Raw genomic sequence first — 16593 nt, 5'->3', positions numbered from 1 at the left:
CCATACGGCTGGCATTCCTTACATTCTGGAAGGTTTTTCCCCCAATAAATCCATGGTATCTTGCAGAGCAGTGCCATCACATTTAAAAAGCAGGTAAGATTTTCTCCATTTCTCCAAGCTCATGCTCTGTATCTCTACCTGATATAAACTCAGCTGTGAGAGCCATTAGGGTTTCTTTTATAATAGTTCTAAAAATTTTTCCCCTTCTTTTGTCATTTTCCACTTTTTTCCTTCCCATTCTTTCTCTTCTAGTGCCTTAAAGAGCTTGCTATAGATACAGAAGTTTTGAGCAAATGATATTCAAATAAATTCAAATACAAAAACTATTAGTCCTATGCCTGTAGGACTTTTACACTGATGTTGATTATGTTTTTGGTTTTTCCAGCATGGAGTTTTTGCTCTTTCTTTCTTTTTTTTTTTCTTTAAGGACACGGCAAATATGTTGGAAACGGACTTTGAAGTTGCCGGGTTGATTTGCTCCCTTGTTTTTCTGCCTGAAATGGTTCCTGCTCTGATAAAGGACTTCCCCCCTCAACACCAAATTATTTTGTCCAGTTTCTAGCACGCATCTCAGAGTTTATATTTTTATGTTTTATTTTATGTTAAAAATTAACATGCAGTAAATTTGCCCTTATTGTTTACCATTCTATGAATTTTAGCAGATGTATAGTTTCTTGTAAGTGGCACTGTCAGGATACAGAACAGCTCCATTACTCCAAAAAATTCCCTGGTACTATCCTTTTGTAGTCACACCCTCCCCACCCCCAACCCTTGGCCATCATTGATCTGTTCTCAGTCACTGTGGTTTTGTATTTTTGAGAATGTCATTTAAATGAATCACATAGTATGTAACCTTTTGAGAGTGGCTTCCTTCATTCAGCATAGTGCCTTTGAGATTTATCCAAGTTGTTGCATGTTATCAACAGTTCATTCCTTTTTATTGCTGAGTTGTATTCTGTTGTATTGTTGTACCACACTTTGTTTATCAATTCACTGGTTGTAGGACATTTATTTTCTTTACATTTTTGGTAATTATAAATAGAGCTGCTATATATTTAAATCTGCAGGTTTTTGTGTGAACATAAGTTTTCATTTCTCTAGGGTAAATACCTAGGAGTCCAAGTGTTAGGTGGTGTGGTAAGTACATGCTTAACATTATAAGAAACTGCCAAACTGTTTTCCAGAGTAGCTTTACCATTTTATATCCCCACCAGCCACGTATGAGAGTTCCCATCATTATATTTTGAGTTCCTTTCATATCTGTCAAAAGTAAAATGTATATTTCTAACATTGTGCTCTCTTCTTTTTTTGCATGCTTCTTCTGGTTAATTTCAGAGGTTTGATGTGTGTGTGTTTGTGTGTGTTTTAAGTTCTCTAATGAAACACAGTCCTTACATTCTTTACCAGTTAGCTCTTTTTTTAAAAAACAAACATCAGGTAAGTTTGCCTGCTTTCTCAGTTCTATTTTTGGTTTCTTCTTTGGGTCAAACTACATGTGTTTCAATTAAAAAAAGACATAACTGATGGGTATTTGTACTGTCCATGGAAGCAGGGTGATGATGCTGAAGATGGCTATAGCTGTGCAGCTGGACAGTGATTAGAAAATCCAAGGAAACCCAGGTTTCCTTCTTACCCTCTGTTAGGTTTTTCGACCAGGAAGAGAATAGGCCAAAATTCGATCAGCGGAGTTTTGTTGTGCAGCCATGTGCAGGCAGGCTGAATTTTAAGATGGCAACAGCCCCAAGCAAAGGCAGAAGTATAATTTTATAGCTTTTGGGAGAGGGTTTGGGAGAATAATTGTTACCAGGTAAGATAGAGAAGTGAGGAGTTGACATTAGGGGATTGGTTTGCCCAAGGTCTGGAGTTTAAGCAGGGAGGTTATTATTTTATGGGAAAGTTTTGTTCTTGTTCATACTGTCTCGTCAGCTAAGGGTGGGCTCCATGCAGTCACGTTCGTTGTAGGTATATACAGGGAGCTTCTTGGAATATTTGCTAGAGGTAGGTTGTGTGTGTGTTGGAGGTGGGGAGTTCTGTCTAACACCCTCCACTTCCGTTTTAATTTCATGAATCCAGATGTCTTACTCTACTTTCTGCGTGCAAAGAGTACCCGGAAGGTCATGTTGAACACGTACAGTATAGACTCCATCCAGCCATTCAGAATCCAGCGCAGGAATTCTGTGCCTGAACCTTGCAAGACAAGCAATAATAACACGTGTATTCCATGGCAAAATTGAGGGCACCAACTCACCATGATCCACTGTCTAAAAGTAAACATGAAAGACAGTTGGTAAATACCATATTCGGCTGAAAACTCAAATGAATCAAAATGTTATAGTTTCTCTCCATGGGTAGTAACATTCTTGGGAATTTCTCTGCAGGCCATGGGGCATCCTTTCAACCCTTCAGTGGCATGCTAGCAGCAGACCTTGCTCATTGGGATATGTATGCAGGTAGACCCTGCTGAATAGTGAGTTAGCCTTGGGAGATAAGCCGGGGGTGGGAAGAGGAAGAAGATGTTCATGTTTAGTTTAGTGATATGAATACATGAGAATTTTTCAGAGCAAAATGTTATAATGGCCCTTAACATAATTTTTATGCATGAGCTAAAACTTCAATAAAACCATACATGGAAATTGAAGCATTTTGATACTTATAACCACAGAGAAAGAGAACAAAGTTCAGGTTGAACTTTGTGGCTTAACTGAAAGGTCAGCATAGGACAAGGTTATCTTTCTTTGCCTTCTCAGAGGCCAGGGACTCTTTACCTCAAAAAACCATCAGACCTTGGATAGGTCCTAGATAATTAATTGCCAAAAGAATGTACATGTGAACGAATGAAGACATGAATGAAGGAACGAATGAACAAATAAATGATTGATCATGGTTTGCCATCAGCGAGCATAGCTCATGGAGAGAAGACAAAAGGAGTCCTGTGGAGAAAACGATCACTTCCTTCTCCAATTTCTCTTGGAGAATATTAAAGGCTTTATCAAGCAGCTACTTGTATATGACTTTGCTAGGCTCTGAACAAAAAGAAACCCATAGAAGGAAACTCTTTCCAATTAAATACCATGTATAAATCAGAGAGGCGTTAAAGAGTTAACAGGCTCTGGCCAAATGCAGTCATTCAATACATGAGACAGTGTTAGCTCCAGTGTCCATTCTAGAACAGAGCAACCGTAAACGGTCTTGGGCAGTACAGGATTGAGGAAGCCATTGGGTTTCATCCCGATCCAATCTGAAAAAGCTTCCTGATGGAAATGGAACTCCATGTATCTTGTTTCTGATTTGCAAAGCTTTAGCAGCATTGCCCTTTCTCTTTGCCACAACCAGTTGCTTTTTATATCGCCAACTACATAGATGAATCAGGATTCACCATGCACAGGTGAGCTAGTGGCCTTTCGCAAAGATTCTTTAATACAAGGGATTCATGATGGAAAGTGAACATTTTCAGGTGGCAGTAAGAGCCACAGGAGATCCTGTTAGAGTTTGGAAGTGAAATGTGTCTATTCCCACTTGGGGTGTGTCAGAGGCCTCTGCCATCATTAGTTCCATGGGGATTTCTGCTTGTAAAGCATTTGTTGTCATGTTTGGATTGCTTCAGGAAGAGAAAAAATTGCTATATTTTGCGTGAGATAGAGCTGTGCTTTGGCAAGGAAGCCCACGATATTTTTGTCTTCTTAGAGCTTCAGTCAGGTTCAAGTTTTTTAAGATTTGTCTCAAATAATACCATGCATCTGCCCCTTTGAAAGATTTTCATTTGTTGGAATTTGGAATGTCCTTTGACTCTTTTGTTCTTGCCATACTTCTCAATGTGTGATTAAGTAATTAATTCAGCTATCATTTGTTGTGTCTACTAAGTGTTCCAGGAGCTGGGGATTCAACAGGGAATAAAATAGTATCCTTGCCTTCACAGTGTGTACTTTCTAGTGCAGAAAGACAGACAATAAACAAAAAAACAAAAATGAGTAACGTGTCAGGTTGTGATATGTGATTTAGAGAAAAAGAAAGCAGAGTAAAGAGTAAAAGATAGCTTGAGTTTGCCCAGGAAGGTTTCTCTTAAAAGGTGACATTTGAGATGAGACCCGCAGGCATCCAGGGAATGAGCCTTAATTAGCTGTACCCCCAAGTCAAGGGTACGGCAAGTGCAAAGGGCCTGAGGCAGAAGCTTGCTTCCCACAGTCCCCAGTCAAGCAGAGGCCAGTGAGGATCCATCTCAGGGCCTTTCTGATTCCCTTCACATGTTTTATTTTGAGAATTAGGCTTGAAGCTGAATGGAAGTGTCAAACTCAGGCTGATATTCTGGGCTCTTTCTATACACGTTCCAGATTTTCCATCTGCCTGCAACGTTCTTCCCCCAGACATTGGAATGGCTCTCTCCCTATTTCCTTCAGGTCTCTGATCAAATATCCTCTTATCAGGGAAGCCTTCCCAGACCATGCTTTTAGAGTGTTGGATAGGCAGTGTTAGAAATGGAAATTATTTTCTCAGCCAAATCTGATTATTTCACAAGAGAGCAATGCCTCACTCTCTACATTATGGGATTAAGAATGATCCCATTTGAGATGATAAATACTAAAAACTTTTAGTAACCTAAGCTGCCCTGGAAGACAAATTGCCAATTTGTGACCTTAACCATCGAAATGTGATGAACAACTTAGGACTTTAGTGGGTTGTGAAAGGGTGGATTGTAATGATAGAGTAAACTGCGTGGCTCACAGATAAGCAGAAGAAACTTAAGAGTCTTGATTTCACCCTCGGCTTTTCATGTTAACTGGGGGCTGATGCTAAACAGGACCACCAGGGTCGAGAAGATCTCAGCCATGTGCCAACTTTGATAGGGAATAAGAGAATTTTTAAAAGGAAAAAAAAAAACCTACTGTAAGGCACTTCAAATTGTCCACCATCAGGTGGTTTCATTTCAGTGTATTTAAGCTGCAAGTGGTGAAAATTAAAAGTGCTGGTTATTTTGATATTCTGTAAGACCTACAGCTACCGTAGCTCATTGGTAGGAAAAAGGATTCTTTATTCTAAATGGTGCTATTTACCTTAACAATATCTGGCAACAGAAAATTTTCCAAGTCATTAAAATAATGATCTTTGAATCACGGGGTCTGTATCACTTCTCTCTCCACCACCTCAAGAGAAAATTTGCCTATTCAGGAAAAAATAAATAAATGCTGACATTTACTAAGTACTTTGGATTTGTAGGGCATTTTCTAAGCACTTTAAATGTATTATCTCATTTAACTCTATTTAAAAGTAACAACTACTGTCAACCACATTTTATGCATGAGGAAACAGAGACACAGAGCAGTTAAGTACTTCATAAACCTGGCTGTCTAACTCCAGAGATTTCCCAGGAAAAACTGGAGATATCATTGTCAAGAAGTCTGAAAGTTCATGGTAATGCCATCATGAAGCAATGAAACAGAGTGGGAGCTAGCGATTCTAACGTCATTGATTCCTCCTTCCCCCACAAATCTGAGAGCCACAGAGCCCAGCCCTCCCATTGGTTCTGAACTTTTCCAGTGGTTGTTTGTATTCCGATGCCCTTGGGAGTAACTTTCTCCCTTCTGTTCAGCAGCTGCATATACCTACTAATGGTTCAAGCTACATGATAAGAAGGGCCTTGAGCAATGAGAGGGTCTGATCCACCTGAATTGAGAGATAAGCCCAACTCCTAGAAAACTTGGAAAGAAACCAATAAACAATGACAAACAAACCCTAAACAACCATCTCTCTGTCACTACAGGAACCGTGTAATCCTGGGTGGTGCAAGCTTCTTCCACAAGCTCCCAGATAGGTGTTTCGCTTGGGTAACTTGCTTGTGTGTGTGTGTTTGTGTTTCAAAGGCAGAAAAGGAACCCTGAAAATATCTCCTGCATGTGCCATATATATCCCATGACGTGAAACCAGATGCAATTCAAGGTTTGACATTCAGCTAACTTCTGTTTATATAGCATGGAGAAACTTTTGTTCCCCTGCCCTATAAGGCATGTACCATGAGAGATTTGGGGAAAAGGTCACCCAGATAGTAAATAATTCTGCTGAGCTTTGAAGTGAAAATACCCCAGGAACCTTTATCCCGTCCTTGTCATTTAACTGGTGTGCTTTAGTCGTTCTCAGTATTAATGAATAGTGTAGATCAGAGTTTGTCCCCACCATTCTGTTCATCAGAGACTCAATCTGAAATCAAAATCATATTTTTTCTTTGTTTTGATCCTCTTCCTGTATTCAGGGGAGAGCATTGTGAACATCAAAAAAGATACAGAGACAGAGAGAGACAGAGAGAGAGAGAGAAACAGAGAGGGAGAGAGACCCCAAGGACAACCTAGTAAAAGAGCTGAAGAGCGGCATCTTGATGGAAGAAAATTCTGTGATTTTTTTTTTTTCATAATAGTCTGGTCTTTGAAAAGCATATTATCTTTCATAGGTAGGGAAATATCCAAATTTTTCCCAGTATATTTTACAATAAGACCTTGAAAAGCTATGTGATGAGCTGGAATGAAAGGAGTTTAAATTTTTGATGCAATTCTCTGCTTAGGAAAGTGATAATGCAGCTCAAATAACAGAAAGAGTATTTTCTGCTACAGCGCAACAATCAACATATAGCCTGAGCGTATTAATAATTTCACTCCTAAACGTCTCGACAGGGAGCGCATGGGTCTTAATAGCATTGTCAAGATCCTTAGGGCAATTGAAAAACCCAAAATCATTACTTTCTACTGATAGGCTTTCCTCTCCCAGAGGATGCCAAAATACCTAGGGTAATGTAGATTTATTGAAATGCTCAGATAGGCACTGCTCAGATGGAACTTGGTAATAAAATCTTCTCTTTAGAAGGGTTCCTCACAAGTATTTTAAGGGGTCCTTTTTTTTTTTTCCTTTTTAAGACTTTGTCACTTGGAAAGTAGCTAATGGAGTTGACATTGATCTCAAGTGATAATTTCCTGACGATTTAGGAAAGCAAGAAATGAGTTTCGGGGCATGGTAAAACGATGCGGCACCTGTGATTAGAATGTCTGTCTGACCCATCATGTGTCAGAACTTCAAACATACACACCAGCTTGTTGGTCCCAAACCTGCAATTGCTATTGAGGTCTAAAGGCAGGGCAGCTGCTTATGCATCACCTGATTCAGAAGACCCACGCCCACCCCCCAGAGAGTTCCTGCCTGCAGCCTGGCTGGGTTTGGATGGGCAGGAATTACTCTCTGTTGTGATTGTGGCCAGGCCTGCATCCTCAGAACAAATTCCAGACTCCCCCTAGGACCCTCAAGTGTACAACCGGCTCTCGAACAGCCATCTCCTAATAATCTCTGTCTGGAAAATGTCAATAGCCATGGAGTCCCGCCAAAATGCTCCTGTGGAGAACCCGCTTCAGGTTGCCAGGGAAAGATGTTTTGAAATGGTATGGAGTGTGTCCCATGTGAGATCTAACTTTGGCTCCAATGGTAGTCTGTAACAGACGTTGTGGTTATTAAAAAATAGAGGGAATCGCCTTTTGTATGAAGGATCCACAATAGGCAAATGTCTAGAAGCAAAAAGTCGATTAGTGGTTGCTAGGGGCTAGGGGAAGGATGGGCAAGAGAGTGACCACTAATGAGTGATGGAAATGTCCTAAAATTAGTGGTGATGGTTATAGAACTTCGTGAATATACTAAAATCTGCCAAGTTTGACATTTTAAAGGATGAATTTCATTATATCTCAATAAAGCTGTTATCAGAAAGAAAGAAAAATAGGTGGTAAGGCAGTACAGGAAAAAACAAATAAACAAATAAAAACAGAGGCGGTCAAAAGTCACCTTCCCCCTGGGTCAGTCTGTCTTGCTGATAAAGGGATCTCTGAGGATGATTAGAATTATGGGAATTAAGAATGTCCATCACTGATTCCAGCAATTGACTGCTAAGAACAGAGGCAGAAATCTGCTCTGATCCCTCACTGTTGAGGCTCTCCAGACATAAACCCCGGGACATGAGTTGTTCATTCATTCATTCATTCATTCATTCATTGAGCACCAGTTGTGTGCCAGGCTCCAAAGCCTTGTGCTGGAGATGTAAAAACAGGAGAGACAGAGTCCTTGCCCTGGAGGAGTTCACAATCTTTTGGAGAACAGGAGAGGGGTCCCAAAATAGTATAAAACTGCGTGCCAAGGGGTATGAAAGAGTGGTACCCCATGTGCAAAGCAGGCATCTAGAAGTACAAATGCCTTACAGTCAAATACAAAATTTATGGAGGGAGATTTAGAATCACTTAACGTCTCTGCATCCTCTTCCTTAAAATGGAGGAGAACCATACTTTGAAAGTGATCATAAGTTTTAAGTAAAATGAAATATTTGGAGTGCCCATCACATAGCTGGTGCTTATTAAATGGGAGCTTTTATTCTTAGATGATCTAAGATGTTCCTTCAAACCCTAGTCTTTTATGAGTTTATATAGAGCTGCCAAAACATTGGTTCCTGAGCCTTCAAATGATGGCTGCGTATGACAGTGATTCCCTGGCCTCTGCCATGCCATGTTGATCTGTGTGTCCTTTGCCATGCCATGTCGATCTGTGTGTCCTTGGCAAGGTACTCGGAATGGTTTTTTTTTTTTTCTCTCTCTCTCTCTGAGGTCATATATTTTGTGTAAGCAAGAGCACTACTAAATCATTCCTTACAAGTGAGCCAACCATTCCCTTCTCTGGCCAGAGGAGGATATAAGTTGGCTCACTCCTTGCTCTTGCTTCTCTTATTCTCCTCCATTTTGTAATTTAGAGAAGGACTGTGGTCACAGCTTGCTGCAATAGTGGCCAGATTCAAAAAATATTCTAGACAGGCCAGCTGCCCTGAGAAGCTAGCAATACCAGATGTGAGTCAGTAATAAAAACAAACAAACAAACAAAAAAGTTAATAGTGTATTCTACAGGGGACAAATCATCTAGTAAATGTGGCAGAGAAGAAAGAAGCTCAGTGTCCAAAGTGCCCAATACTTAGGGACAAAAAGTAAATCTCCTTCAATTCCCTGACCCCCACCCTCACCCCAGACTGTTGGCAAAGTACCTCCAGTAGGCAGGGCGGGATGAGCTGGGAACGAGCTTGCCCTTGTGTCTGCCTCTGACAGACCTAGTTGCCTAGTCCCTTATACCACTGGTTGTGGGAGCCAGGGAGGCAGCAGACAGGAGGAAGTTTGGGCAGGGCCTTTTGGGAAGACACAGAAAAGAGACTGCACAGCAGTTTGACTGTTCCGGCCTATTTCTCCTGATTCAAGCAGCACTGAGAGGTGCAGAGCTTTGCAGTAGAAGTTTTCCTCCAATTCTCACAAGAATTGGTTGCACCATTTAAACAAATGTGCAAAAAAATGAATCAAGGCAGTTTTCCCTCAGTATTTTCTAGGGAATATATAAGCCAGGGCAGGGGACCTTGCTCCCTTCCTGTGTAAGTGCACACTGTTGCCTTGTGTTCCTTTGCAGGTGGCAGATGGGGGAAGAGACCAGGGCTCTTGTGCCACCCAGACCTTGCTAAGCTCCGTGACCTTGGGCACGTTACTCATCCCCTCTGAGCCTTACTTGCTGGATCTGAGAAGTGGGGATGATAGAGAACCTAGCATTCACACCCACAGGACCAGGGGTTAGGATTGAACATGCCTTGTGGGGGAACAGATTCAATCCCCAACACTTGCCTCCCACACTTTCCACTTCCCCAGGGCTGGAGTGTGGGTGCCGTCTTGCAAGGTAGCGTTGAGCCTGCAGACGAGGATAACTGAAACAACCAGCTCCAGAGGAGTGAGTAGGAACACCTGAAAATAATTTATGCACAGCCCTCACTTAGCACAGTGCCAGAAACACAGGGAGAGCTAAACACATGACAGCTATTATCAGTATTACTGTTTTCTTGTTATTAATATCAATTTTTCACCAGTGGAAATGGAACAGTGCCAAATTGCAAGTTCCATTTTGGTGAGCTCTTACAGAGAAACCCTTTAGACTGCTTTTGGCCAGATTGCTTGGTTACTATGAACTTCTATAGGTAGAATTATCTGAAGGCAAAGGGGTCTGAAGTAGTTTTGCCTCCCTACAATGACTTCTCTCTTCCTCCAAGAGTTGCCATGTCAAAGAGCTAAGGACAGTGGGGCCATAGAGTTGTCAGTATTATTACCATTATCATTACCGTTGATTAAACAAACAATAGAATATTTACTAAGAGTTTAATAATTTAATAATCTTTATTATGTGCCAAAGGTTGTCCTTGGCTCTTAATAGATATATTCTCATTTGATTCTTCTAAAAACCATAGGAGCTAACTAAAATCATTGTCCCCATTTCACAATGAAAAAACACACTCAGAAACAAATATGTAATTTGCCAGTGGTCACCGAGCTAGTAAATGTCCAAGCAGGGATTCAAACCAGACTTCCAACCTGGTCGGCTGCGATAGACTGCTCCCCTTACCTCTAATCAGAAGCAGTTATTGTTCTTGAAAATCTTCATTCCTGATTCTCTTTGGCTCCCATTCAAGGCCAAATTTGAACAGGGTGTTCTGGTACCTGCTTTCACCAACTAGAGGCTGTCAACACCATCCCCACTTCTAGCATCTTCAAATTTCTATCAAGATGCAACTTGCTCCAGAAAGATGGTTCAGCAGAGAAAGGCTGAAAGTTTGTGGTTAATTCACCATCTCCAGGTCTGAGGGGGTTGAAATTTTATAAGAAAAACAATTGACATGCTGCTTCCAGGAATGAGTGACTTATTAGCAGTTAGGCAGGCCCCTACTTTATTTTTCTTTCATATATTTTATCATTATTTTTAATCATTAAGAAAAATTGGTGTAGACTGTAAACAAGACAAAGCTCTCTTAGTTTGACCCACCCCTGACAAGAGTAGACAAGCCTAAATGCCTCCCCCAGCTGTTTATATAGGAAGATTGCCACAACAATAGCCAATTATTAACAGTTTACTCCCTTAGCTCCAAAAAATTCTTATACCTTATTTACAACGTGGGTGTTGTTATTTCCCCATGCTGTTTGAGCAACAACAGTTTGCTCAACACGGGAGTTGATTCTCCAAGGTTTTGCCACATCCACATCTAACTTCTTTAGAATTGGTATTGTTATCCTACCAAGAATTGTTTTATTTTTCTTAAGACTCTGCTCTCAACCAACTGGCATTTAGGGAGGACAGAAAATGTGAAGGGCATCTCTGTCAAGATCAAAATTTCTGGCACCAACTGTCCTACAGGAAATGTAGAATCCTAACAGAATTTCTGCAACAGACAAACAGTAGTCTTTATTTAAGCACTTACTTTTTTATATATAAAATATTTTTATTGTGGTAATATATATACAACACACTTCCCATTTTAAACAGCTTTCATGTGTGCAATGCGGAGGTATTAGCTATGTTCACAGTTCACAATATTGTGCTACCATCATCACCATCCATTACCAAAACTTTTTTATCACCCTTAATAGAAACTGTGTTCCCATTAGGCAGTAACCACCACTACCACCACCACCTACACACACACATGCACAGCCCCTGGTAACTTCTAATCTACTTTCCATTTCTATGAATTTGTGATTTTTAAATATGTAAGAAGCACCTTCTTTACCAATTCATTAACTTCCTTAGGATCTTGCCTGTTCCTCCCCAGCTGTTGGCAGAGTCACTAAAGCAGTTCCTTCCTCCTATGACTGAAAGCCACACAGAATCAAAAAATAAGTTCCAAGTTCTTGACTCAAGGTAAATCAGGCACAATGTAATAGGTCAGCACCACAATTTTAATGACAGCTAATAACATATAGTACTTATTTGGTCAAGACCATGTAACCAGTTATGTTACATAGTTAACTGGTTAAATTGCATTATTATGTGAGTGGACTTTAGGGTTCCTTCGTTGAGCTGTTGGTCATTTCTGTTTTGCCATGGATTGAAGCCATCAGTTACTATGATGGATTGAATTAAGTACCCCATCAAAGGACATGTTCTTAATCTTAATCGTTATTCCTGCAGGTATGAGCTCACTTATAAACAGGACCTTTTGAAGATGTTATTTTTAGATCAGGTGGGGCAAACTGAATCAAAGTGGGTCTTAATCCGTGATACTGGCAGCCTCATAAAGAGAAGAAACTGGAAAGTAGGAGTCAGAGAAGGCCACAGGGAGAAGACAGAAGTCAGTGGAAAACTGGAGGAACAGATACAAAGAGATATAGCGATGTGATGGGAGGCAGAGATGCAAGCCAAGGAACCCCACTGATTGTGGCAAGCCCAGCACCAGAACACTACAGACTTTGGGAGAATGCATGGCCTTGCTAATGCCTCGATGTTGGACTTCTAACCTCAGAAACCATAACACTGTATATGCTTGTTGGTTAAGCCAACCCATTGTATGGTATTTGCCATAGCAGCCCTGGTAAACTAAGACAGTTACCCTGGAGAAGGGCTTTTCTTGTATTTTGTCTTCTTGGAGAGCAGTAAGCATGCTGTAGCCTATTGTTTGCATTTTTGAAATGGAAAATCTTCACTCCCAGCAGCACATTGAATGACTGTAATGAAAACTGATAAATGGAAAAGGGCTTGAGATCATCAGTAGTAGCAGAGGTGTCATACTAGAGGTATGTTACCCACGCAAAAGACCAGGTACACTGGTTTAAACTAGGAGTCAAAAACTCAGATGCCTACCAGGGGATAATATAAATGCATGCAACTAGCCAGATAAAGATAATATAGAGTTTTAGGGTGGATGGCAAACCAGAGAAACCACCCAATAGAACTCATCTCTATCTAATTGTTGCCATGATGGAATACAGATTTGGTATTTGGTTTTCATTTTTTATTTTCCAAGAGAAGTCAGGAATATGAAACACCATACAACATCTCAATCCATATTTTGTTAGTATTTATTTTGTTAACTCTTACATTTTGTTTAAGAAAGAACTGTGAGGGTCAAACCAAAGGCATTTGTTCAGGCTGCAGTCGGCATGGGGGCTGCCTGTTTGTGCCTACTGTCCTAGATTGAGCTTATCTTTCCTCCTCAAGTCTGGGCTCCTTGTGAGCTGCAGTTATGTCTTGCCCATCCTTTTATCCCAGAAAGAGAAAAGCAATGTACTATGCACCTGGGTTTTGGGAATTTGCCAGACATCAGGTAGTATGTTTAGCACTTTACATTTATCCTCCCTCTTTAACTTTCACAGCAACCTTAGCAGGCACTTACTGCTGTTTTCACCATTTGACAGATGAATAAGCTGAGAATTAAAGGAACAAGGTAACATGCCCAGGTTCACACAACTGGGAAGTGGCATACCCAATCCCTGAACCCAGTTCTTTAGATCTCATCTCCCAACCTCTGGTTAAATGCCCCTCATAGGTGCCCCCAGGGCACTCTGTATATAGCCAGTGGTAGTATTTACCACTCTGTACTGTAATTGTCTTTTCCTTCTATTTCTTGCACGTACCTGAAAAACATCATTGTTGGAGGGATAGATAGGCAAACAAATATTATCAATGTCACTGTGGAAATGAGCAACAGTAATGAGAACATCTTCTAATACAGAGGCTGCTGGATAATTTTTGTTATTGTTGCTACCATTATTTTGATTTACTTACAGTAAAATAGCATGTTGCTTATAGGTCAGGATAAGTGGAGAATTAAGTATTCTTTCATCTCCTCTCTCCTCCTTTTCTTTCTTCACCCCCTTCCCCATCCCCATTAAGCCCTAGGCCTTCTCATTAGGATAAATGGAAAGAGAAACTGATCTCTCTTCCAGTTTCCTGGAAAACTCGCCTTCCACTCTATTTGGACCCTACAGCACAGCACCCAGGCCCGAACTTCCACACCCTCCTCACAGCACACAGGCAACCGCAGGAATTCCACCAAAGAGGCCACACAGGCTGGAGAAGACAAAGAACCCTTAGCTCAGGGTGAATAGACCGGAAACGGCAGGGTTCTGGTACACCGTTTAGTGAAGTAAATCCCTCACAAGGCCCCTTTGTCCTGTGGAGAGTGTGTGGTCAAGAGAGCTGGGAGTGCTGAGGTGGGTGGAGGGAGACGGAAAGTCTGGGCTCGGGGCAGGGGAGGGTGGGTTCTCACCTGTGCCCTGACTCACCTTGTCTTCCTGAGGCAAGTCTCATAATTACCTAACTAATGGGGAATAATGACACTGCATAGATGAGAGTTCAGAGAGAGGAAGAGAAAGACATGAGAATTCATTAGTGGTGTGCAAGGGGCTTAGATAGCATCTCTGAAGGATCATTATTACATCATTTCATCCCCTTCCCCACCTCTTTCCACTAATACGAGACAGACGAATGCTAAATAACTATGTAATAATACATTGCTAGACAGAAAACAATGCCGGAAAATATAATAACCTGCTATGGCTATGAAACTCCCCCAAAGATATATTTAAAATGTCACTGATGCATAATGTAAAATACGAATTACAGGTTCATTTGGAGGACGCGATTTAAAATCTATACAACTGTACAGTGTGGCATTTCCCACTGGGTTTGAGTTTTAGTGGTCTTTTTCTGAACATTAAAAAAAAAAAATTCTCCAAGTAATTTCATCCCAGAGATGCAAACTTCAAGAAAACAGTTTCCCCCGTGTTTTCCCTTTTTGTTTTTGTCTTGAAGCTCTCCAAACCTAGCATCTTCTTGACTTGTTTTTTCTTCAGAATGTTTGTGGGCTTCACAGGAAGCCTAGAATGTAGATTACACCTTTTGGAGATGTAGCATGACCACATAAGGAGACAAGTAGTTGAAATTTGTGTCCAATTGCTTGTTTAAATGACTTGAGCCAAAATCTTAAAGCCAGGACAGCGGGGGCTGAGGATTTCAAAAGTTGGCAGGGGCCAAAATGACAAGGCTCAGCAGTCACCTGGTGAGCTGCCAGCCCTGACTGGAGGCTTCAAAAAATAAACTTTCTCAAAGGACACAAATTAAAAGTCATGTTTCAGCATCCATTAAAACCAAATTATAGGCTTACATCGCATAGTGAACCGCTTTCATTTTCATTATGCTTAAAATTATTTCATTTTGTCCATGTAGAATCGGTTGCTAGGAAAACCCTGTGTGGAGTTGTCATATATGGTGATTTTTTTTTCTTTACAAGAGAATAGTCACAAAGATATATAGTTCTTCTTTTTGAGTTTTTGCCTGCAAGGATAGGAGAGAGGATTTCAATATTAGAAAATAGGAGGCAATTTGGAGAAGGGGTCATGGTTTGAAAACATCACCCCTTTCCAGAGAGACTTAATCCTCAGGGTTCATCTTTCAGAGGAGATTATAAACCTGTTGCTCTGAGCAAGCTCACAGGTGTGTTTGGTTGAACTCTCATTTTTTAAGAAATGTGTGTATACATACACACACACACTTTTAATTTGAGACAATTGTCAACGATTTTGTATAAACATCCAGATTTTCAGCTTTCCTAGAAAAAGTAGTAGATATGGTTGCCTTGAGCCCTCCCTCATTCCCAGATGGCCACAGTTACCTGGAGCTGAGTGACAGCTGTCACCTTACCCTTTCCAGTTCGCCTTAGTCCACAACTGGCCCACTTCATTTTCCTAACTAGCCCCAACAGCTATTTAAATTTGCTACACCCCCAACTTACAGTGTACCATATTCTTATTACCTTTAGAAAGATGAAATATTTTAAAAGACTATGTGCAGTGACCTGGTTTACCAGGGAATGGACTGGGGACTTACAATAATCATCAGCCTTGAATGTCCCATTACTTTCATACGGGTATTGATGTGTATCAAATAATTCCACTGGTTTCAGGCCTCCTCAGCCTGGTTTTGCTAATGCTAACCTTGTTTTCTCTTTATTCTTCATCAGATGCCTACAGATAAATGCAAATTAAAACATATTATTTATTTGCAACTAACACTGGACTGCTGTCTTCCTGGTTTGCAGCTTTCAGTAGGTCAAATAGAAACTTTATTTCTAGTCTCCCCTCTGCAGGTTTCTAGAGTGTCTGAGCCTGTCGTCTGCAGGTGCTGATGGCCGTTTCTCCTTCCTCTCTTTTCAGGTCCTCCAAACCACCACAGCCAGTCAACACTGAGGCCCCCTCTGCCTCCCCCCCACAACCACACGCTGTCCCATCACCACTCCTCCGCCAACTCCCTCAACAGGAACTCGCTGACCAATCGGCGGAGTCAGATCCACGCCCCGGCTCCTGCTCCCAATGACCTGGCCACCACTCCAGAGTCCGTTCAGCTTCAGGACAGCTGGGTGCTGAATAGCAACGTGCCCCTGGAGACACGGTAAGTCTCCATCACCGTCTCCTGTAGAAGCACACTCTGTCGTCACCCTACCCAAGTCATCTACACACAGCCACTGGGTGGCTTAGAGTTCTAGTGGTGCAGAAAATCTTGGCATAAGTAATGCAGCAAGCTTTGTCACCTCTTTGTTATCCTCTTGGTAATTGGACGCTGGGCGGTAGGTTGATAGGTATTTCTTTGTTCACGTGTGTCTCCTTTTAATGCCTGTTTACTTTCTCAGACAGCTCTGTGTACCCAACTAATAGAATTAGCATAACATATTTTTACTCAAAGGCTCATGGGAAACATGCTTATAAGGGTATATTGACTGAAAGCTGCTGATAAATT

The 16593-nt window shown here is 41.1% G+C and overlaps 1 protein-coding gene across 3 annotated transcripts in view; it reads left to right on the top strand.

The window, feature by feature from the left end:
* The window catches only part of TENM2 (teneurin transmembrane protein 2), a 1024030-nt gene that overhangs the window by 663865 nt on the left and 343572 nt on the right, over positions 1-16593 (top strand). For all 3 annotated transcript variants that reach the window (XM_037799530.1, XM_037799532.1, XM_037799531.1), the window contains one exon: positions 16014-16248. In XM_037799530.1, coding sequence (XP_037655458.1) covers positions 16014-16248 — 235 coding nt within the window. The remainder of the gene's footprint in view (positions 1-16013; positions 16249-16593) is intronic.

This window comes from Choloepus didactylus, chromosome 11 (assembly GCF_015220235.1).
Source record: "Choloepus didactylus isolate mChoDid1 chromosome 11, mChoDid1.pri, whole genome shotgun sequence".
Lineage (NCBI taxonomy): Eukaryota > Metazoa > Chordata > Mammalia > Pilosa > Megalonychidae > Choloepus > Choloepus didactylus.
This window is presented reverse-complemented; position numbering and strand designations above follow the sequence as displayed.